Genomic DNA, 23,906 nt, shown 5'->3' with positions numbered 1-23,906 from the left:
TAAAGAATTGAATTCTTAGTTTCAATTACTCCAAAAATTGTTTTACTGGCGGCACATGATTGTCCTAGAGAACAGGCGGGATAAACAATATTTTAAAACACAGTTAAAGAAACTGATATCTCCTTCAATCACAAAGAGCTAAATAGTTTTCATTTACAATATATATGTTCATGTAAAATGAAAAAAAAAAACCAAGAAAACTTAAATGCGACGAGTTAAACTCTAAATATTATGTACACACCAATGTACAACTCTGAATAAATTAATACCAATTTGCATATTCTGGGATCCTTATAGCTTATTTACACAAATTACCATTTATTTCATAAATATCTGCCCGGGTACCCGCAGGGCTCCCCCCCACCGTACCAGCTCTGCGCGGCGGCGGCTGCCGAGGCGGTTCGTTTCCCATGTTTTGTTTCTTTTTTCTTTTTCTTTTTTTTAAATTATTTTTTCCTCCCCCCCTTCCCTTGCACAGATGAGGTTTCAGTCCTGCTCACCTCCCCGGGGCCAGGCCTGGGGCCGGGGATCGAGGCCATCCTGTCCATCGGGTGCCTCCGCGCCGGCTCGCTGCCCCCCCCAGAGCTGCCCAGCGCCCGGAGCAGGGAGCAGAGGGGCTGGGGGGGGCTCCACAGCCGCGCTGGAGCAGGGGGAGCCACTCCCAGCCCCACAGCCCCGGGGGGGCGGGCGAGCCCTGCGCTCCCACCTCTCGCTCCTGGCTCTGGGGCGGTGGGTCCGCCTGGCTGGTGGGGCTCCATTCCCCTGCTCCAGCACCCCGCTCCCCATCCGCCCCCACCCCTTGCTCCGCAATAAATATTTATACTGTGCTGTACAAAATACCAGTGCTTCCTCGCCCCGCCGGGAGGGCTCACTGCCCGCCCCTCGGTCACTTGGGGGACTCCCTGCCGGGTGACAGCTCCCGCTGGCTCTCCAGCCCGCTCACCAGTCTCTGGATGTTTTGCAGTTCGTTGAGGGACTCCTTCAGGGAGCCCTTGGGGGAGGCGGCGGGGCGCTGGCTGCCCCCCTTGTGCAGGGGCACCTCGGGGAGGGGGCTGGATTCCCGGCTGCTGCCGGCCTTGGAGCCCTCGGAGCCGGGGTTGAGGCTGGCGGGCAGGCCGGTGGTCAGCAGGTTGGTGCTGGGCGGGATGGTGACCGGGAGCTGGTAGGGGCTGAAGCGCAGGCGGGGGCGGCTGCTGCCGAGGAAGGGGTTGCGGGAGAGCGGCCCTGCGGCCGCCGCGCTGGTGGCCGGCATGGCCGAGGCGGCCGCCGCGGCCGCTGCCATGTAGGTGTAGGGGTAGGGGAAGAGTCCACCGAAGGTGGGCATCGGGATTCCCTGCGGAGAGAACGAGAGAGGGGTGAGAGCCGTGCCGATGCTCCGCTGCATCCCCCCTCCTGCCTGCCCCCGAGACAGCGCTCCCAAGAAAGCCAAGGCAAAGCCGGACACCCTGGTTGTCATCCTACAAAAACACAGCGTGGGGATATCCCTGTGGGACAGGCTGAGGGAGGAGGTACGGCTGGGGACCCCCGTCCGCCCCGCACCGACCCGGGCTGGTGCCGCTGGGCACGAACGCCTCTCCGGGACCTGCCCCGGCGCTGCCCCGGCGCCTGCCCGCACACCGTGCAGCATCACAGACCTTTAACCGCATTAAAACACATTGTTAAGCAGGATTGATAAATTCGGGGAGTTCAAAGACATCTTTATGTGTTTCATCATAGGGGCTGGCAAAGGCAACATGAGCGCAGGCGTCGCAGGAGCCGTTTCGGCAGGGAGACGGGGGGCTGCTGGGTGGGGACAGGCAGGTCAGGCAGGGCCACGGCTCCTGACTCTGCCCCTGCCTACGGGGAAACCATCTCGGCCGCAAAACAATCGAGATTCCTCCTCAAATCAGCCCTGATTTCAAAATGTCCCCCACGTCCTGCCCGTGCTGCAGCAGGTGGCACGTCAGGGGTCTGGGGGAGCGTCACCCCCTTGTCCCCACGGGCTGCAGGGGGACACGGGGGAGGCGGAGGCACCAACAGCTCCTGACCTGCACCGGGGCCACCCTGTGTGTCCCGACACTGGGGGTGACGCCGGCCAGGCCTGACCCACGCACCCGAAGCACCCCGCTCATCCAGGGAGCTCCGGGGAAGGACGCGGAGAGGAGGGCCCAGGGCCTGGCCCAACAGCGGGGATGGGGACGGGGACGCGGGGTGGGCGCAGGGGCTTACCTGAGAGGCCAGCATGTGCTGGGAGAGGTGGAAAGGGAAGGGGGTGGCCGTCCCCGCTGCGCCCGGGGCGGACGAGAGGGCTCCGTTCTCCAGGCTGCCCCCGCCGGTCACCGAGGCCAGCAAGTGTCCCATGCCCATGGCGGAGAAGGCGCCGGGGGCCATGGCGAACTGTCCCGGGTGGATGAAGAGGGGCTGCCCGGCGCCCAGGGGGCTGAAGAACTGCTGCCCATGGAGGCCGGAGAGCGCCAGGCTCTGCAGGTGCCCGGCGCTCAGGTGCGGGGGGCTGTCCGTGTGCACCATCAGCGGGGCGAAGGCCTCCTTGCCCAGCCCGCCGCTCTCCGCGTCCTTCTTGCCCGGGTCCGGCTCTTTCCTCCGTCCTTCCACCTTGTCCTTCTCCAGGCCCCGCGTGCCAAACAGGCCCTCGCCGGGACCCTCTCGGGGGGACGCACCATCCTTGACCTTCTCCGGGCTGCGCCTCTCCTTGCTCCGCTCCTCCGGGCACCGGGGGCTGCCGCGGGGCGTCGCGTCCTCCCCGCCGGGGCTGGCCGCGGCTGCCGGCCGCTCCTCGGGCGCCTTCTCCACCTCCGCATCGCTGTCGGCCCCCGGCTTCTCCTCTGCAAGGGGACGGAGGGACAGAGGGTCAGGGCAGAAGCACCCGGGGGAGGCGAGGAGCGGGTCACTCGTGAGAGCCCTGGCATCGGGGAGAGACTGCAGCGGCAAAGTCCCGACTGTTATTAATGGGAGAAACTCATTTCGGGGGCAGAAACGGGCCCTCGTGCCGCGGTCGCTCTGGGGAAAGGGGATTAACAACAGCAGTCCTGTTGCTCTGCCAAACAGGAAAAACATGTTTGATGGAGGACCAAAATCTATTACAGCATCGCTCTCGTTAGCTGCAAACTCAAAGCGGGCTGCGGAGCGGGGGATGAAGAGAGCGCGGGCGGGTGGACAGCGCTGGAGGAAATGGTCCTGTATATATTTAATTACATGGAGCTGATCAACAGTGTGCCGTGGATTTATTCCAAATGTGCAGGTTGAGGCAGGTTAAAGAGGCAGTTTTAAGGCAAGAGGTATGGTACAGGCTTTCCTAAAAGGGGCTTTAATTTAAAAAACCCATCGAGCTCTCAGAGGAGCCGGGGGACGAGAGGTGAGGGGATGGCGGGGGTGAGGGGAGCAGAGCCCCTGCCCGACCGGCTCCCGCTAAACGAAAAAAACATTTTGGAGCGGGTTAGGTGAAGCTCTGCAGGCTGGGGCGAATATTCGGGGAAGCCTTTGAAAGAGGAGAGGGGTGTAATAAACCCTCCCACCAGCTCGGGGCGGGGGGGTTGCAGTTTTGATGAAGGTTTGCAGGGAATCGGGCTGGTGGAAAGTTTAAAGAGCAGCAGATTGATAGCGTGGCAAGACAGAACCCAGCATCTAAAAACTGCAACGTGGGAACTGCTAGTTTATTTTCATTTACTAGCTTGAAGTCCTGGAGTTACAACATTTTTCCCCCTTTCAGACGTATTAATTCTTTTTTTTTTTTTTTTTTTTGTTTTCCCCTCCAGGGGAGTGTGAGCTAGCCGTGAAAGGCAGGGCACGCACCAGCGAGGAGCCGGGCACACGCGTCTAGCACAGGGGCTGCCTGGCCATTTCTTCTTGTTTACACTAAGGTGTAACCAGGAAAACGTTGCAAACCATGAACACCATTCGCATTTGCTCTTTTGTCCTTTTAACCCTTGCACTCCTTCGTGCCCGTCCCCAGCTGTTTTTTCCCTGATGGTTTGCCTCCTGCCCCATAGAAACCAGCACCCACCGAGCCCCGAGGGAGCAGAAACCCGACATTTGGGGAGAATCGGGAACCGCTCCTTCTCCTTTACCTCTGCCGCTGCCCTTGAGGCGCAGGGGGCTGGGGAGGGCACCCACGGGGGAGTGGAGGGCGTCACGGACCGCCGAGGGCTCGCAGGAGGAGGCGTCCGACTCACCGCCGTCGCGGTCGGGCTTGCAGGGCTCCTCGTACATCCGCAGGGATGGCAGCGAGAGCTGCTTCCTGCGGGGCGAGAGGCAGCGTGGGGCACCGGCCCCGTCCTCCGCAGGCGCAGAGCGGATGGACGGGGGATACCCCTTACCTCTTCTCCCGCCGGCCATTGCCCGTGTCCCGAAAGCCCTTGGCAAAGGGGTTGTTATCGATTTTCAGCTGGGTGATCTGCGGGGGGGAGACGGAGAAAGGAGGTGGCGTGAAGCCCTGCCTGCCGCCCTGCCCTGCGCCGTCGGGGAGGCCGGGGTGCGCTGCACAGGCTGCGAAACGCACCGCGGCCCCGCTTTAACACACCGCATGCTTTATTAAAAATGATGCTGAGGTTTGGGCTTGAATTATTAATAGAGTCTTAATGATAGGAAGTTATTTTTCACGGCCCCCCGGAGGGAAGATGGCGACTGAGCCGTGCGGCGCTGGTTAAAAGCTATTCTTATCCCTCCCCGCCACGGGCTTCTGGGGCCGGCGACATTAGGGCGCTCAATAATGCATGGCTCTGAAATACGGCCCCGAGAGGGGCGCGGGGAAAAGGCATGGCTGCCCGGCCCCACAGCATCCCCCGCCCGACGGGGCCCACTGGCCGGCGGCTGCCCTGCGCAGCTTGCGGCGGGCGAGCAGACAAAGTGCTCTTTAATCGATTGTGACTCTTCGCCATAAACTTTACGAGGGAAACAAGCCCACCAGGACCCTCAGACAGAGCTGTCAATTAGCATCAGCAGCTAGGGGTGGCGGTGGGGGTCAGCTTTTGGCTTAAAACACACACACACACAACCCTTGGAGGGGGCCGGCAGAGGCTCTCCACTCCCCACTGGGCTCTCCTGGCTCCGCGGCTCACAGGGTGACAGTTGCTAAATCACGAAAGGAACTAAAATTAGCTTATCTGGCTCTATTTTTTTGGCTCCTCGCGGGCCCGTGAGGCTGCCCAGGCCACGATACTGCTCTCTGCAGCCTGGGCCTGCAGCAAAGACTCCCATGGCCCAGAAAAGGTGCAATAAAGTCCAGGAGGAAATTATTAATAGTAGTAACAGAAATATTAATAATGACATTAGTAATAGCAATAGCTATAGCAATGGTAATAGCAATAGCAACAATAACAGTAGTAATACGAAAGGTGCCTCCTGCTCGGAGAGCTTGGGGTTTAACCTTTCTCCTGTTGCTGCCTTCTGGTCCCTCTCCCCAAAAACGTCCTGACACGCACGCACAAACACACCCTAATAAGGGGTAAGGGATGGGTCAGGGTGAGAGCAGGGGCAGGGGACGGGGAATGGGCAGGGGCAGGGCAGGAGGGGAGGGCAGGGAGAGGGCAGGGGCTGCCCGGCCATACCTTGTCGTTCTGGTAGGCAGTGACGGCGATGAAGTCGGTCTCGGGGAACACGTAGGTGCGGAAGGTGCTGTAGGGCAGCTTGAGGATGTCGTTGGCCCGGACTATGTGGAACCGGGGCTGGTACTTGTGCATGGAGTTCAGGATGGTCTGGGTGGGCGAGAGAGCACAGCCCGCCGCTGCCGTCAGCCTCACGGCCCACATTACACACGCGTCTAGCTACCTCCCTATAAAAATCCCTGGGCTCCCGAAAACAACAACAACAAAAAAACCCACAACCAAATTCGCCGTGAGGAAGGAATGCCGGCAGATGCCAAAGAGGGAGATTTCTTTTTTTTGTTTATGCCGTTGCAGGGTTTGCCCCCACATCAGGAGGTCGGGGGAAGCAGGCACAGCAGCATCTTTGCGGGTGTTAAGCACGGCAATAAAGCAGCAAAAGGGATCTCCCCGTTTTATTACAACCTGCAAACGCGAGCCGAGTTTTCGACACGTTTCTCGCCGCTTTTCATATTTCCGTCCTTTAAAAAAGAAACCAACAACACTCTACCTCACCACCACACACAAAAAAATAACGTTTAAAAGCCTCTCGATTTGCGGCGCTGGCGGCAGAAACCCGTGCCAGCCCAGCCAGCCCCTGCGACCTGAAAGGAGCGTTTCACCATGAGCCATGTTAAATTTATGTCTCGGAGCAACGCTGCAGAAGGAGCAGACATTTTTTTTTCCCAACCAGGTGTCTGAAAGCCTCGCCAACACTCAAAGCCATTCTCTACCCTCTCGGTTTGGTGTTTTGATTTTTAATTTTTTTTTTTCTTAAAAAAAACCCAAACGAATCCACTGCGATTTGGCTGAGGATTTTCGGAAGCGGCTGAGCCCCCCGAGCCGCGCCCCGGGGGCCGCTCCGACCCCCTGCCCCTCGCTGCCCGCACCGGCAACGTTTTCCTGCCCGAAAGCGATTAAATAATTCCCCAACCTGCTGTGGTCGGGTTGAAATGCAGCATTCACCACCCGGAATTAGTTGGGGAACGGCGAAAGCTTGAGTAATTATTGTCAAATAACGTCGGCCAAATGGCTAAATAATTATCACTTCATTTCGTTTTAGAAGGCAATAAAAAAAATTCCCCCTTTTTTTAACCCCAGCAATAATCACCTGCTGATGAACTGTCGGATCGCTATTATATTGATATTATCTAGACGGGATTTATCATGAAAATGGTGCAAAAAGTCTCATTCAGGCGTGCAAAACTGCATTCCTTTAAAAAAAATAATCATCCCTCTCTGACCAGATGGGCACTGGCTAAACGCTCATCTACCAGATTTAACACAGTCCGGATTTTGGACAACGACGGATACCAGAAATCTTTAATTGAAGGAAACGAACCGTTAAAAACACTGAATCAAACTAGTTTTTTCCCCAGTATCAAAAAAATGCCGGTTTTTAGACTCCAACTCTATCGATTTACCTTGCCGTCTATAAATAGCCTTGCAATGTATTATTTAACAAAGACGCTGTTTCCTGCCTTAAAAGAAAAAAGAAAATAACACGCGGAAGAGAAGCGACCCGGGAGCTGCGAGCTGCTCTCCCCACCTGCGCGCCGCCGCCCGCGGCTGCGCCGGCCTCGGGTCCCACTGCCGCCACATCCCAACGCTGGACGACGAACTTTCCCTTTTTCGCCCTAAATGCTTGCCCAGAGGCTAAAGATAGCCGGCTGGTGCGCTGTGATTTTTTTTTTTTTCCTCCCCCGTGCATTCAGGATCACGCTCCCCTCGCGTTTTGACCCTGCTTTCTGCAAACTGCCGACACGCTTCGCTTTCTTTCTTTCCCTCTCTTTTCGCTATTTTTTTTTGTTTGGGTGGTTGTTTTTTGTTTTTTCGGTTTTGTTTATTTTTTTACCCCCGGGAGGTGATGCAGATATGGTCAGTAGGGAAATGAATGGGGGAGTTTGGGAGCCTTTCGGAAGCCGCCGGTGCGGAGCCGCGGCTGCCCACGGCTCCAGCCCTGCTCCCGGCCGCGGAGACCCAGCAGCGATAGCCCGGGCTGCACCTGCCCCGCCGCCCCGTCGGGGCTGCCCTCGCTTGCACCCCCCGGCATGGCCTCGGCCCCGCTCATCCACCCCCCAAATCCTGCTCCTCGCAGAGCCCCGAGGGCCGGGGAAAGGGCGGCAGGACAGGCCGTGGAGACCCGGCAGGGTGGGGGATGCGGGAGCCAAGGGGACTCCGAGGCTGCCCGCGGCCCAACCCTCCGGATTCCCCCGGGGGAGCCACCCCCAGGACAGCGGGGAGCTGCCCCGTGGCGCTGGGCAGCAGCAGGACCCGGGAGGGTGCTGCGGACCAGCCAGGCCGCCGCAGGGCCCGGCAAGGCCCCGCCGTCCAGTCGGGCCCCAGGCGTGCTGCTGCCGGGGGGAAAAGCCGCCCGGCCGCCCCCGGGCAGGCCCGGCACCAGGCAAACGCCGCGCCCGCTCGGGGGGCTCCCTGCCCGGGGGCTCCCTGCTCGGGGGGCTCCGCTCCACCCTGCAGCCGCACTTACAAAGCCGTGCTTGTCCGAGATGTTGTTGGTCAACTTGAGCTTGTGAAAGGCAACAGGTTTGGCCATCCACTGTTCCCCCGTGGCCGGGCTGTCGGGGTGGATGTACATGCGCTTGGGCATCTCCGGGTCGGCCTTGCCGGCGACCATCCAGCGGGAGTTGTGGAACTTGTACCGGCAGTCGTCAGCCGCCACTATATCCATCAGCAAAATGTACTTGGCCTTCTTGTCCAGGCCGCTCACCCGCACCTTGAACGGGGGGAACATCCTCCTGCGGAGAGACCCAGAGCGGCACAAGGCTGCGCCCGCCCGCCCGCTGCCGCCCCCCCGACGGCCGCGGCCCCGCCGAGCCGCCCCCGGCTGCCGCTGCCAAACCGCCGTCCCTCACCGCAGCTTCAGGGCGGGTTCCCGGCCTTTCTCAGCTGCTTCTTACCCCACTCTGCTGCACCCGACGGGGAAAAACTCAAAAATCCCACTCCAGGAATAGTAAGGGGCGAAAAGGCACCCCGGGGGTCCCCCTGCCCTCCGACGAGGCGCTCCACCGGGCGGCCCAGCCGCTGCCCCCCCCCGGGGCGGAGGCCACGGGCAGGGCCGAGGGCGACCCCGGCCGCGGGGAAAGTTTTGGCAGGAGGGAAGGAAGCGGCGTAAACAATGAATGCAGCGGGGGATTACGGGCGCTCAATTAGCGCGCACAAATTTAATTTGGGATGCCGTTCGGAAAAAGTAATAATTGGGGGGGGGGGGAGAACCTCGGAGGTGGGGGTTAAATACCTCCGAAAAACTCCAGGGATCGAACCCCCCCGCGTTAACTCATCGGGGCGGATTTGGCGAGCACCGGGGGATGAAACGGAGGGGCGAGGGCGCTGCGCGGCCGCGCAGGTGCGGGGCGGGCTCCGCGGTGCTGCGCGGGGCTGGCTTACCTCCCGGATTTGGTGATCACCATCTCGGTGCCCAGCTTGTGAAACTGGTCCCAAAGCTCTTTGGCCTCCAGCGTTACTTTGGGGTCGTCTTCGACCTCCTCCTCGGGCTCCAGGCTCTTCAGCGAGCGCAGATGGGCGCTCTGGGGGTGGTGGCCCAGGGCCGAGACGTGCAGCCCGGCCTCGGCCGCCCCGGCCAGCCCGGGGTCCGGCATGGGCTTCGCCAGCGCCGCCGGAGGCAGAGCCAGAGCGGGGAAAAAAGACGGCTGGGCGGCTGCGAGGAAAGCGGACATGGGGAAGTCGGCCGGCCGGGGTGCGTGGAAGGGGTGGTAAGCCATGGCAGTCCCTGGGAAGGCTGGATCTCTCATCGGTGCATCCACAAATCCAGGAGAAAAAGAGGGATTCCCTTTACAAAAATGTGTGTGCGCGGTTTTTTGTTGTTGGTTGGCTGTTGTGTTTTTTTTTTTTCTCTCTCCTGCCCAGCGAACTCGCTCGAGTCTCTGGAAGAGGAAGGAAAATCAACAACACACACGCCAAAAAAAAAAGCACACAAAAAAAGCCAAAAAACAGCGGAACTAGATCTGGGGAAAAAAAAATAAAAAGAAGAAGAAGAAGTAGGGAAAAAAAAAAAAAAGAGAGAGGCAGTTCCCGGCTCCTGGGACTCCCGGTCTGCGGAGGGGAGACAGTAGGTCCTTATTTTTTGTTGTTGTTGTTGCAGCGAGGGAGAGCGAGCGAGGGAGAGAGCCCTCCCGGTAAAGTCCTTCCCGGCTCTAAAATAGAAACAAAAGCCGGCGCGGGGCTGCGCGGAGCGGCGCGGGGCAGGGGCGGCCGCGCTGGCCCCTCACACCCCCGCGGGCCCTGGCTGCGCCCCGGCGGGGCCGGCCCGGCTGCGCGCTCCGCGGACGGCGCTGGGGCGAGGGCTGCTCATGGCTAAAGCAGCCGGAGTGGAAACGGTGGGATCTTGTCCTGATCTCTGTAAAACTGTGACTATCTCACATGTCCTTCCTGCTCTGATCCGCCCGCTAATGAGCCAAGCCCCCTTGATTGCTGATTTTACGCGTTTCAGACCAATTGTGGATCTGCATAGGCGTGGTTTTGACAGCTCCGGCCAAGCTGCGGGGCGCGGAGGGGGGGGCGCGGAGGGAGGGAGGAAGGGAAGAAGGGGGGAAAAAAAAAGGGGGGGGAAAAAAAAGAAGGTGTCGGAAGCATCGGCAGTAAGAAAACATGTCAACAGAATAAAATATTAACCAATGACAGAGAAAAGTGCTCGAAATCCCACCCCCGGCTCCTTTCCGCATACCGGGTCAGCCCCGGCTGCGCCGCGGCCGGGGAGCGGCCGCCGGTGCGGGGAGAACGCGGGGCGCGGAGCGGCGCCCGCGGCCGCCCGGCCCGGAGCCCCGGGGGCGGGGGGCAGCGGCAAAGGGCCCCCGTCGATCTCCGCGGGGGCGGCGGGCCGGGGCGGGGGGCAGCTCGGCGGCTGCCGTCTTACGACAGATCCTGGAGAGCGGATCGGGGTGGGGCGCGCCCCGCCCGCCGCTCCGCGCACAACCGCGCAGCGCCGCGCAGCGCCGACGGGGCGGCCGTCGGGAGCGCGGCCGGCGGAGAGCTGCGGGCGGCCACCTCCAGCGCGGGTGAGTCGCTCCCTGCCGTCGCCCCCCGCCCCGCCGGCAGCCGCCCCCACCGGAGGGGGAGGTGTGTGTGTATGTGGGGGGGGGGGCGGTCCCCCGCCCGCAGCCCCGCGCCCACGGCGGAAGCGCAGACCCCGCCGTCGGGGTGCACGGCCGGGGGCCGGCGCGGTTGTGCCCGGCCGGAGGGGCTGTTTACCCGGGCGGGGGGAGGCAGATAAAGCGGACACACACATACGCCGGGGCTGTTTGCAGAGGGATTAGGGCCGGGGGGCGGCGGGCGCGGTGGGTGTCCCCGCGGAGAGGTGGGTTTGGAGATGTGCGCGGATGAAGGGAGGGCGGCGGAGGCTGAAGAGGGCCCTGGCGCCAGGCGGCCGCGCCCGCACAATAAAGCCCCGGCCCTTGTCACTTCGGATTTACCCCCAGTCTTCAGAAAGTGCGCTGCCATCCTTCCGCGGCTCCTGCCCCCGCCGACTGCGCTGCGGCCCGGCGGGACGGGACGGGGGGGCGGCCCCCTCCCCTGCCCTTCCGCCCACCCCCTGGCCCGGCCTCCGGCCCTCCCGCTCCGCGGATGCGCAGCGAGGCGCGGCCGCAGCAGCTCGGAGCCCTCGGGGCCGCGTGCCGCTGCTCCCCGGGCAGAGTGGGACGCGGGGACCCCCGGGTGCCCCCTCCCCAGTCCGACCCCTCTTCTTAAGCCCCCCCCGCCCCGGCGCCAGGCAGAGCTCCAGCCCCAGTCCCCGGCTCTTTTCGGGGGCGTCCACAACCCGCCCGTGTCCCACGGCAGGTTCGCCGCTGCCTGCGCTGCGCGGCCCCGCCACTGCGCCCGACGGGGCGGGCACGGCGCGTCCCCCGGGGCTGCCCCCGGCGGCGGGGCCGGAGGGGGGGTGTCCCGCTGACCATTGAACGGGGAGCGGGGACTGAAATTTAGACTCGATTTGGACTTTGCTTCCTCGCTGCCGCGCAAAAGTGCTGACGGCAGCTTTGGCAAAAAAAAAAAGGGGCTTGCTTGTATTGTATTGTAATTTATTTATTTATTTATTTATTTATTTATTCTTAATTCCCCCTCACAAAGCAAAACCGGAGCCTTCGATTGTCCCGGGGCGGCATCGCCCTACGCCGCGCGCGGGCGGCTCTCCCGCAGACACCCGCCCGCCGCTCCGCGGCGAGACGCGGGGCCCGGCCCGTGGGGGCCTGCAAGCAGCCGGGTCCCCGCGGGACGAGGTCGCCTCTCCTTCGGCCCGGGGCGCGGGACCCCCGGCCGCATCCCCCGCACCGCGGCAACGTCGCAAACGCCTTCGCCTGCGGAATAAAACCGACCCAGCGCAGCCTCGTCTCCCCGGGCCTCTGTAGCAGCGCCCGCCGACGGCACTGCCGGGGGCGGGGGGGTAACGGGGACCCGGGCACCTACTGCCTGGGGCAGCTCCGGCCGCGGCCCCCCCTGGCCCCACGGGCGCGGCTCCGACCCCGGAGCCTGCGCCCACGGACGGGGCGGGCCGCCCCTGCCCGCGTCTGGGCGAAACCGGGCGTCCGTGAGCGGTCACCGGGCAGGGAGGGATGAGGTGGTTCTTTTTCCTCCCGCCCCGAGGCCTGAGGTGTCCCCGCACCGTCCCCTTCCCTGGGAGGGTAAGGGAGTCCCCCCCGCTGTGGGCCCGGCTCCGGCAGCCGCCCTGGCCGCCCGCAGGCCCGGCGCCCCGGAGACCCGTCCCGGGGCGGGCGGGGGGGGACCCGTCCCGCCCCACCCCGGCGCGGCCGCCCCCGCGCCCCACCGGCCCCGCTCGCTCTTCCCCTTTCATCTCTGCCCATCTCCACTCATCATCCCGCTGCTATTTTTAGCCGGTAGACTCGGGCCGTGGCGCCAGGCCGTTTAAGACCTGTCAAAGTCCTTCATATTCCCCTCATGTCACTCGGGCCTCGCGCTCCCTTCCCCGCGCCGCGCGAGGGCCGCCGTTCGGGTCCGTGAGCCGGGGAGCAAACGCAATTTGCTCTTCCCCGTCGCTGCGGGGTCTCGGTGACCCCAGCCAGCGGGACGGCGGGTGTCCTGTCCGGGGCACTTACACAAATTGCGGGTGATTGATGAAAAATAACAATTCTCACAAGCGGCCTCGGGCCTCCGCCTTCCCCTCCTCCCGCCTTCACCGGGCTGCGGCGGCCCCGCGACCCGGGGAGCGGCTCCCCCCAGCCCCAGCCCCGACGGGGGCTCCGCGGGGCGCACCGGCCGCGGGCGAAAGGGATTTTCCTGTGCTGAGGGCGAGCCGTCGGGGCCCCTCTTCCCGGCCCAGACGCCACGGCAAGGGACCCCCCCGGGCGCCCGGAGGTGACGGTTCGAGGGGCCCGGGCAGGAGAGGCCGCTCGCACCTTCCTGAGCCGGGGGGGGACCCAAACGGGGGGTGGGGAAGGGCCCGAAAGCGAAGGGAACGGTGCTGGCGGGCCGGGCTCCGTGCTGCTACCCCGGGAGCAGCTGGACGGACAGACCTGGGGACGGACAGAGAGCCCCGGCCGCGGCAGGAGCCCTTCGCCCCCGCAGGAGAGGCCCGACGGGTGCCGGGCCCACTCGAGACATGGCGGGGACCTCCAGCCCCGGGGTCCGTGTCCCCGCACGCCCTGCTCACACGCCTCTATTTCCCTGCCTCGGCCCGGCGCGGCCACCCCACCGCAGCTGGGCCGTGGGGCAGGCGGGGAGGGGGCCGGCTCCACTTCTCCCCCTCCGTCTAGAGAGGAAAATAAACCCACGCGTAACGATCTGCCCTCGCTTGCTCTCACCCACCCGCCACCGGGACAGCGCTCGTCCGTCCCCCCTTCCCCGGGGCACCGCATCTCCCCGCACACCCCTCGGCGGGGCGGGGATCTCCTTCCCGCGGGAGATCCCGGAAAAACCGGGGCCCGCCTGATGCGCTTTTACCGGCAGCGACCGACAAAGATGCTCGACCCGACACCAGCCCCGGCACCGCCCTCCTCCTTCCTCCTGCTGCACGGCCGCGGAGCTGCGCGCCCCGTCGGAGCGCGGCCCGGCGAGGGGAAACCCGAGGACCCCCGCCAGCGCGGGGCCCGCCCCCCCGAGCTCCCCCTGCCCCCCAGACTGTTTAGATTTCTCTCCAGCTTTAAAGAAAATATTTCCAGTAATCCAGATTTCTGGAAAATAACAACAGGCGGGCAGACGCAGACACAAACGCCGCTGAAGTTTATCCAGAGTTTGAACAATTTATAAACACATTTTTCAGCCTGTTTGTCAAGGGCGGGCGGCGAGTGACCCCGGCCCGGCCTCTGCGCACCCCGCGCTGGGGGGCCGCATCCTCCGCGCCCCTCTTGCATCCCGCCCTCGTTACCTCCGCACCGCTTAGATCCGGGAGCCCGCTCAGCCCCGCTGCTTGATCGATTTTTAAAATTATTATTATTTTTACATTTTTTTTTAATTACAGAGCGCTCTCCCTGCGCGGGGGCGCAATGACACTCCCCACGCCGGTGTTGCGCGGCTCCCTACGTCCCGCGCGGGGGGGACCGCGGCCCGAAACCCGAGCTGGTCCCGCGGGGGGCGGGCAGGGAGGGGATGGGGGGGGGTGTGGTGTGTGTGTGTGGGATCATGCAAATCCCTCTGTTTAAAAAACTTCCATTTGAGAAAGTGTGTCACATCCCGGCGCGGGCGCGTAATCCCCGGGCTAATGGCATTACCGCCGCCTCATCGCCGTCATGGGATGGGGCCGGGGGCGCGCACCCCCTCACCCCCCCCGCTCGCCGCCACGCGTGACCGCCACTCGGCTCCCGCGGGGAAACGCAGCCCAGAGCCCCGCTCTTTCGGGGCGCCCCGCGCCGGGACCCCCGGAAGTCGGTGTCGCCCCCCAACCTCGGGGGCTGTACCGGCATTTATCGGGGTCCCGACGGCCCCCCGCTGCCCCGAGCGAAGCCGGTCCCGGGAGGGGAGGGCGCGAGGGCCGGGGCCGCGCTCGGCGGCCGGTTCTTCTCTTCAATAAAAGCGCTTTGGCAAACGGCGTTATTTGATCGAAAAGTGGTGTCGGGACCCCCCGCCCGCGTCCTCCGCGGGGTTAACAGCGGGGGTTTGGGCCCGGCCACCGGCTCCGCGCCGCGCTCCGGGCGAAACGGGATGAACACGGGCAGAAACGGTGGATCTGGGGGAAGGGGCGGCGGGGCCGGGCAGGGAGGGGGCGGCCGCAAGGGAAAAAATCACGGGGAGGGGTTTGGGGGTGGTCTCGGCACCCGGCGCAACCTCCGCGGGGGTGGGCGGAGCCGCTGACCCCCTAAAAATCCCCCACCGAGCGGGCAGCCTGCCTGTGCCTGGGCAGCAAAACCCCAAAGGAGAACCCGAGGGCAGGGGAGTCCCGGGCTGGGTCCGGGCCCCCGGGTTCTCTCCCTCCTTCCTTTTATTTTTAAATTGTGCCTGGTGGGTGCAACCCCCCACCCTGGTTGCACCTGGAAGGGGTGCAGGGCAGCCCCCAGCCCCACGGGGGCCACCCAGTCCCATCCCCTCAGTGGGGCAGGGGCCCTTTGCTTCCAGAAACCCCTTTCTTTCTGTTTGGGGCCAGGAGTTTGGCAGAAGTTCCAGCCCCAGAGGAGAGGGCGGCGAAACGCCCCTGGGTGCGCAGAGCTGATCAGGGCTCGCAGCTCGGCCTGTCTGCTCAGACAGGACCTGGGAGTGTGTTTGAAATCACATCTAAAGCTGTTCCCACGTCACGTGAGTTGTGGTTTTGGTCTAGGTTTGACTTTTAGGACTGCAGAAAATCACCGTCTCGTGTTTACAGGAAAGCGCATTTCGCTGCTGAGAAAATAAAAACAGCCAGAATAAATCATGGGCAGGAATGTGCTTTCTTACTGCACCTGTCCGTTTTGCGGGCGTTCCATCACGCACGGATTTGACAAATACCCGGCACGGAAAGGCCAAGTCTCATAATTTTAACTCACATTTCCTCAAAAAACCACTGCTCCACTGAGCCTCTCTCTGCCAGAGACACAGAAGAGAAGATCAGGGCTCTGGAGTCAGGACAGACTCTCACCACCTTTTAATTTTTAAAACAAGTCTGCAACTTCAAACTGCTGCAGGACAATGCCCCGTCACGGCCTCGGCTGCAGCACCGTGCCCGGTGAGGTGACCGGGCACCTCTGCGCTGTTTCATTTTCTCGCTGCCCAGCTTTTTCCTCGCTTCTCTGTAGGTGCTGGGTTCTTGCGCCAGCCGCCCCGGGGGGCTTGGGGGGCTTGGTACGGGCAGGCAGCCAGCACGCCAAAACCTGCCACCCTGAAGTGCCTCCTCCCCCAGCTCCTCGCCCGCGTGCGCGGTGCGGCGCCGGCAGATTGCTCTCCAGGCACGTTGTCCATGGGTACCTCAACGGAGGCAGCACCAAATAACAAGTAAATAGCGGCCCTGACGCCAGGCTGCCGGCACAAAGCAAGCGACGGCCCTTGGTGCAGGTCACTAATCTCTTGACACACGGTCTTTGAGACCTGGGCCACGGGGAGGGAGGCTGAAAGGAAGAAAAGATAGTGGGGACAATGGCAGGGCCGCCGGCCGGCTAATAACCCCTCTCCCAGCTTTGTCTGGGTACACTCAGCACGACGCTGGGATCAGTTCATCTCAGCAGACAAAAACACACCCCTGCACCGCAAAGGGGCCGGTGTCTGCCCCTGCCGAGGGCACCCGGTGAGGATCCCGGCTCGCCGGGCTAAGTGCAAAGCTCGAGACGCTGCAGGTATTAATAGCCCCCATTTTGTAGCCAGCAGTAATTCCCTCCTGTGTTTTCCCCTCCACGCTGAAAACAAACCCTTCACTTGATCCGTTTGTCCTCTCCAGTTGCCATCTGTCTTCCATCCTTCAAATCTCACCTTAAAAACAGTGCCTCTTGAGCAAATCCTCCCCGCCGTCCCCGCGCGCCGTCTCGCCCGGCGCAGGCCTGACACTACAAGCGCTCATTGAAGTGAAGGGGATTTGAGAGCGCGCAGGACACGGCGGGATTAAGGCCACAGATTGCGCTCCCCGGGCCGCACCGTGCCTGCAAAGCCAAGCCCCGGCCCTGCGGCTCTGCCTGCCCGGCGCCGCCAGCCCCGAGCCCGGGGCCCGTCTGCTCCCTCCGCTCGGCAGCTTCTCCTTCGCGCCGGCGAGGTGGGGCTCCGCCACGCCGGCCGGCGCGTGGGCATCACCAGCCCTCTGCCCTTCGTGTGCCGACGGGGTGAGGGAAGCACCTCAGCCGATCTCCCCGGATGCCGCCGGGTACCTTCCTCTGCAGATGGAAGCAGGAGAGGTCACCTCCCGAGCCCCGGCCAGGAGGCACGGGGCGTTTCAAGCGGGGGCTGCCGGGGGCCGGTGTTTGCACAGATGCGGCGGGTGCCGTCCCACCTCACCGGGACCCACCGCACCACCCACCGGTAGCATCTGCGGGGCAGCCCCGGCCAAGCCCGTGAATCACGCGCACATCAAAGCGCCGGCAGCGCAAGCACTAACAACCCCGGCAGCCGGCTCGGAGCGGACGGTGCCTGCGCAGATGTTCATCGGCAGCTTTTCTCAATTACAAAGAGCAGCAGAATTTACCAGAAAACCCAGGGAAGGGAAGGAGTCCTGGCCAGCGGAGGGGCCGCAGCAGAGCCCACGCATCCCTTGCAGCTTCATGGGCCGGGTCAGAGCAGCACATCACCACCTCCCGACATTTTAGCAGCGGTATTGCGTTACCCCACGTTTCCCCGCAGCCCTTGCTGTGGGGGTCACCTGCTCCCAGCACAATCTTGGTGGTCTTCAGAAAAAACCCACTTTGCAGGCCTTCATGGAGAGCTCAGACATGACCACATCTGAGCCAAGCCTTTGGAGCTGGTGAGATTCCCACCGGAAAATAAACCCACATGATTTCAAAGCCCATTGCATAACCTACGGCAGGGTGCTTTTCGGTTGAGCCTGGCAAGGGCAGCCCTGATCCTGCCCAGCTCCCACAGACACCGTGGACTACCAGGAGCAGGAGTCTCGTGGTCCGGCCGGCCGCCCGGGTGGGACAATGGCATCACTCCCACATGACGGCTGGACTTTCCCCTTTCGACAGCAAAAGGAGCAAAATCCAATGTGCCTCGAGGGGTGGCTGCAATGCGGACACCCCTCGCGTGGGAGGAGAGGCAGCGGAATGTGCCCGGTCCCCCCTGCCCGCGTCCTGCCCGTCCCTCCCATGGAGGGAGTCGGGGGAGAGGGTGCGAGGTGGGGCGAGAAGCAGGGCATGGGGCCGGCTCTTCGCCCCGGGCTGCGGGTGCTGCCTCTGGTTTTCTGCTTGAATGAAGCCGCTGGTCTGAATGTGGCTTGTAACCTTCAGCCCACAGCAAAATCTTGCCAAAGTCCTTTCCCCAGGTTGTTCAAAAACGAACGCGCTCGCCCGTCGTTTCCACCCGGGACTGTCAGGTACGGCACGTCGCAGGGGCCGGTGAAACGCTGCGGTGCCGGGCCGGCAAGCCGTCCTCACCGGGGGATGCAGGGACACTTGTGCTCCCTCCACAACACATCGGGGGGGTCCCCGTCCCCCGAGGTGTATTTAAGTAAAAACACCATCGGTTCTTCCCCCACCCGGCTTCCCGTGGAGCACTTCTCACCTCCCCAGAGAAGAATCAGAGAATCATTAAGGCTGGAAAAGACCTCTAAGATCATCAAGTCCAACAAGGAAGGGGCCAGGGGGAGAGGGCTGGGATGGGAGCGGGATTAGCGCCCAGCTGGCACTGGGCCTCTGCGCGGGCACGGCTGGCACCGGCCTTTTATTACTGTCCTATAATAATATTGTAAATACTCACTGGGAAGTAATTACATCCTATAAAAGAAGCAGCAGCCTGTGGTTTGAGCCAGGACCAGTTCATGACATTCGTTTTAAAGAGACGTTTCATGTCTTGTTTATAGATTAGATTTTAACCTGACAACCTTTTAACATTGTATTAAATTAGAAATTAACTTCGTATGACTGCTCACTGTATAATTGACCTACTGATAGGCTGAGTGCTAGAGAATATTTAAGATACCTTTCAGACAGCAAAGTTCCCAAGAAAATTCAGAGCCTCCTCCTTGATCTAGACCAGGGCTTTGCTATTAATTAGTATTTATGGGCAGGTGGCAGGAGGGCTTCCTGCGGAGGGAGGGCTGCCGGGGAGCAGCATCCCTGCTGCTCCGTGCCCACCCCCGGGGATGTGATGAAACCCAGTGGGATGGGGAGCAGGAGGCAGAGGGGACAGCGAAGGCTGCAAGCCCCCGAGCCTGCCCGCTGTGGTGACCACGCAGCGGGGCCAGCGGTCACCGCCCCAGCCAGAGCTGCTGGGAGATGAAGCCTTCGGGGATGGGGCTGCCACCTTTGAGAAAGCCGGATCCTAGAAGGTGCTGAGCGCACGCTGGGAATTGCCGAGCATCTGTAGTTCCCGGCAGTAGTAGCCGGGAGCCCTGCAGGACTCCGCTCACGGGGCCTTTGCCACGGGCGCAGGCACAGGACGCTCCCTGGTGTGGGGCAGGGCAGGGAGGCAGCTCCACAGCCGCAGGAACGGTCCCGGTCCACGGCACACGTGGGCCACACGCAGGCGGCTGACCTTGGCCCGCTCGGATGACAGCCGTGCCTACGACCTGCCCGCAACCTGCACGGGGCCGTCAGTGTTGTAGTGTAATTCTCCGCAGCAGAAATTCCCAAGAAAGGCAAAACTTCAGCCTGGGAACTCACCAACAGATGCACAGCTTCAAATTACATCCGAGCCTGGTGCGGCACAGGGTGGCAATTGATGGAACAGTATCCACTCCCAGGCACAGCCAGGAACGGCCACGGGTCCCGAAGGCTGGGGGGACAGGCGACACGTCCCCCGGACCGTATCCGGCAGTGGGAAACACCAGCTCCAGCGCTGACCCCGCTCGTGGGTGGCCTCGGAGGAACGAGGGTGCAGCCGGGCACCACGCAGGACGGGGAGGCACCGGCCCCGCTGCGCCCGCGCTCCGGCTCCGGAGCGGGCGGCTGGCATCCCTGCCGCCGCCTGCCCTTTGCCTAACGGCATTTTCTGGTACGACCGAGACCTGCTCCCAACGCGCGCAGGAGGCGGGAGCGCTGAGCGGGAGCGACCCGGCACCGTCGGCCGCAGGAGGCTTTATCCTGTTGGGCTGGGAGGGCTCTGCAGTGCGAGCCTGGGTTTACAGTTGTGTTCAATTAACGGTGAGGAACAGCATGGGATTAAGTGGCCCCTGTGCTGTTTTACGAAAGGCTTCCAGCATGTTTACAAACAGCTTTGCAAAACACGGGGCCATCAGCAGAGACCCCACACACCTCCGCACGCGTGCCGGCCGCTTCGCCCCTCGCTTTGGCTGCGAAGACGCTTGGGGACGTGGCCGCCACCTCTGCCGGCGCGGCAGGGCCCTGCCTGCACCCCGCCAGGCTCAGGCGGCGCGGCACGGCACGGGGAGCGGGCAGCCCTCCTCTCTGGAGGCGTCAGCTCAACCTGCGTCTTCAGCTCCTCCCTTTGCCCCCGCAGCCAGACTCACCGGCCGTGCGCCATTTTGCCCGGTTCGTGGCTTTTTCTGGCCGAGCCGCGCAGGCATCCCGTGTCCCGGGGCCGCAGCACCTTCGTCTCCCAACGCCTTCTGCCCACGGCCGGGGCCGAGGGCCCCGAGGGAGGCAAGAGCCAGGGGTGGAGACCCAGCACTGGGGCAGCCAAATGGTTTTACACCGGAGCGAGAGGGGGGCCGGCGGGGCGGGCAGCGCCGCCGGCTGCGCCGCAGCTCCCGCGCAGGGACGGGCGAGGGGCACGGCCGAAGCCCCTCGTCTCCGGCTACGTCTGTTCTCACCAGCTCTGCTCCTGCAAGCGGAGAGCCGCGAGCTCCGGGGGGGGGTTCGTGCAGTTACCAGGACCGAGGCGCTGCCGCTGCAGACACGTGCTTGTCCCGGTGCCTTTTCCATCTGCGAAACAGGCCGAGCAGTGGATTCAATTATTTTTTTCCTAGCACATAAGTCACTAATCATTTATTGCATTAAAAAAACCCCTCGTCTCCCCGGCGTTTGTTCCCATTTTATTCAATTAAAACTCGGGGCGGGGGGAAGTTTCATTTTCTCTTTTTGCAATCACAAAGACCTGATCTCAGCTCTGTTGACTCGCTAATTGTAAGCTCTCAAATGGTTGGGTTTAAAGTTACACTTAGCAGCTGTGAAACATTAGGGTGAAGTGATTACAACCTACTGGAGGATACCGAACATTTTTACAATATCTCAGGAGCATAAGGGAAAGACAACAGGAAATGGCGCAAACTTTCCTACCCTGCACAGCAACAAGCCAGAGCAAAGAAGCGAGAAAATAAATGTAGAGACGCAGCGTGGACACGGTTTGGATCCTCAAAAAGCGGCTAAGGAAGCGCCGGCGAAAGCACCGCGCGTGTATCCCCGTGCTCGGGGCGGGCAGAGAGGAGGGGGAGCAGCGTTCAGGGGTTTCACAGCTGCACTTTGCAGCAAAACCCTCCTCCGGGCCGTGCCGCGGACGCAGGACGGAGACCTTGGCGGTATTTTGCCCTCGCTGGCTTCCCCTCGCTGGCCTGTCTTCTCCCAGCTTCGTCGCCGGCAAACCGCGTTGCCGGGCCGGCTAACGCCGCGCGGGGCGCGACCGCCCGGAGCTGGCAGAGGCGGCGGCGGGCTGGGGACCCCACCCCGGGCCCTGCGCTGGCTCCGAGGGTCGGCCTCACTTGAACTGTCGCGTTTGGAGAACCTCTGACTTCCCACTTCTTTTCCAGCAGCAAAACACTCTCCGGCCGTGATTTAAGCACGCTACATGCGTGTGTTCGTTACAGAAACCAGGGTAGGGTAAGAAAGCGGTATTTCACGTTAATTCATGAAATCTGAACTCAACTTTTAATAGAAGAGCTCCACTTCATGCAGAGAGTGATATACAGTCCGCCCCGCTTTAAATGAGACGTTTTGCCTTTTGAACTCAGCAGGAGGCCGCTGCTTACTACTACTGGGAACAGTTTAAAAACCTGCAAGTCCGGCATGGCTTTTGGGCTCTTTTCGAGCCCGTGGTTTATATCATGGCACAACATTCTTGCTGGGCTGCCTGCGACCGCCTGCCAGCCGCTGCGTATGAAAATCCGGCATTTCAGCAACTCACCTGGATTATTTCCACGACGACGGGCGACGCTCGTCCGAAATCCTGCGACGCCCACGAGCCTCGGGCTGGTTTTTTGCTTTAAGTGGGGTTTGTTTGGACCAGGTCCCTCGATTGAAAACCTGGTTGCATTAAACTCGGGGGCAAACCTCCCTTAGGAGCAGCTTCTAGACAGCACCGAGGAGCAGCAACGTTCTCTCCCGGTGCCCGAAAAGCGTATCGCTGAGGAGGCTGAGGTGGAAGAAAGGTGGTGTTGCAGGAAAGCGCGTGGCACCCGGTTGAAATTGGGGGGGGGGGTGTATGCTAAAGGCAGGGGCCGTCGGTGGGAGCAGGCGTGCGCTGCGCGCGAGGCACGCACCGCGGCCACGTGTGCAATCAGACCCTATAGAGTTAGCGTTGAATCGGACCCTATAGAGTTATTGTTGCAACAGACTCGGCCTTCACTCCCTCACTGAAGAGCTGGAACTGGGTGGTTATTCTGCTGGGTCATCTGTGAAAGTATCAGATTAAAGTTAAATTAGCCACCTCATAGCAGCGCTTTTTTTTTTCTTTTTTAAGCTCTAGGCTTTCTTAACAGTTTGGCTACGGGGCTATCAACAGCGGGGAATTTAGGACATTCTTTTCAATGAACCAGACTGAAAATATTTTGGTACAGCCCCAGTTTGTAGGGTTTTTTCCCCCCCCTTTAAACAAAACATCCTGATTCAAAGGAGCTTCTTGCAGACTGGGAATTTCCACATGGCCGTATTGCAGCACTTATAAAAAGTGATTTAATGCCTGCCAACAACAAATACATTTCCAATGACACCACTCTGCGCTATGTGCTGTCCTGCTTCGTGCGCTCAGTACGAACCAGCAACCAAGCTGTCCGGGGCGGGAGGGAGAAGAGCGGCCGCCTTCCTTTGCAAGAACTTTGTCCCTTACGGCCGCTCCTTGGAAAGCGTGAAAGGAAACGAGCATCACGGTGACAACACAATCCCTTCTGTATGTGTTAATCTGGATTTTGTTTGAACTTTTGGAGCTGACCTTGGCTTGAACTGTGTTAAAAATCCTGACTGGTGTGGACTGACTTGACCCTGCGGTCCCATTCGTCCGCAGTGCCAGCCCTACCCGCAGCCCCTTACTTCAAGCCATTATTTTACAGACATAAAAGAAACATAGCATTACGGCAGATGTAGCCAGCGGGCCGGAGCTGCGAGTACTTACTTACGGGTGAACTCTCCTCTGATTTCATCCCAAGGAAGTTTTTTTTGCTTGAGAAAGGACTGACTGAAAACCAAGCAAGAAAGTGAAATTATTGCTGTAGACTCTCAGTTTTTATTAGTGGTTTCCAAGCCTGAAGAGAGAGAGGGGAAAAAAAAAGCTTCTGACATCTGAGACGCGACGTTACAGTTAAAAACAACAAAAAAAAATCAAGCCCAAGACTGAATTTGGTATTTGGTGTTTGGGGATAGAGTAGGAAGAGGGTGGTCAGTCCTGCATCGCTCAGTGTGGCTGGTTTAAGCTACGAGAGTGCAAAAAGATTTGTGGGTTTAGATAGTTTCCTCTCATTGCCATGACTCAAACGGCTTCCATTAAAAACAAGTAGTGGGAAGGAAATTTCATAAGCTGACAGTCCCATCTCACTCTCTGCTTCTCGACACAAGTTGGCTGCGATATAGGAATTCATGTGGTTACTATGTGTGAGCCCATGACTATTTTATCAGCAGAGTTATGCGGTGCTAGTTTTGACTGTGCACGTTCAGTAGGGTATATAGGCTCAGGCTGCTATACGGGTTCTGCAAAGCCCCGTATACGTGATCCCGTAACACAACAGCTGTACATGGGTGTCTCTGCTGCCTGGTCCTCGTCCCACCGAAATCAGTGGGTCAAAGAAGGAGTGCCCCAACCAACATACGGAGCTGGAGCTGGGGTCAGACACCCAAACAGAGATGGGTGTTGATTTTCAGAGGCGCTAAGCGGGTGCAAGGAACACCATCTAAGTCTCCCGTTTTTAAAAACCCTGCCCTTGCACACTGGGATGAGAAAGCAGGGATGCAAAACCAAGCTAGACTGGCTGCGTAACATCCACTGATGGCTTTAATTAAAGCCCTCAAGTTAGTAAATATGTACATAGTCTGGTCCAGGAAGATAGATGAAGCCCACAGCCAGCCCAGTAACACTCCATGAACGTTGCCATTGAAGCAGTTTCTCGTTTAACTTAGATTTATTCAATGACACATGCAT

General features: G+C 61.1%; 1 protein-coding gene across 1 annotated transcript; it reads right to left on the bottom strand.

The window, feature by feature from the left end:
- Positions 1-413: 413 nt before the first annotated feature.
- Positions 414-10,031, bottom strand: TBX2 (T-box transcription factor 2). The gene is made up of 7 exons (XM_082008420.1): positions 8,982-10,031; positions 8,065-8,332; positions 5,544-5,690; positions 4,314-4,390; positions 4,065-4,234; positions 2,209-2,822; positions 414-1,333 (listed from the first exon to the last, which is right to left on the bottom strand). The coding sequence occupies exons 1-7, from the start codon at positions 9,344-9,346 to the stop codon at positions 887-889; spliced, it is 2,088 nt and encodes a 695-aa protein (XP_081864546.1). The 5' UTR covers positions 9,347-10,031; the 3' UTR covers positions 414-886.
- Between the last annotated feature and the right edge of the window lie 13,875 nt (positions 10,032-23,906).

The sequence above is a fragment of the Phaethon aethereus genome (genome assembly GCF_964289735.1).
Source record: "Phaethon aethereus genome assembly, chromosome: 19".
NCBI classification, from domain to species: domain Eukaryota; kingdom Metazoa; phylum Chordata; class Aves; order Phaethontiformes; family Phaethontidae; genus Phaethon; species Phaethon aethereus.
This window is presented reverse-complemented; position numbering and strand designations above follow the sequence as displayed.

Excerpts from the sequence above, each read along its gene's own strand:
- TBX2 (XM_082008420.1), bottom strand. The coding sequence starts at position 9,346 with ATGAGAGATCCAGCCTTCCCAGGGACTGCCATGGCTTACCACCCCTTC. Across the intron at positions 4,235-4,313 it reads AATGGCCGGCGGGAGAAGAG|GAAGCAGCTCTCGCTGCCAT; the intron begins GTAAGGGGTATC and ends CTCGCCCCGCAG. Across the intron at positions 1,334-2,208 it reads AGCACATGCTGGCCTCTCAG|GGAATCCCGATGCCCACCTT; the intron begins GTAAGCCCCTGC and ends TTCTCTCCGCAG.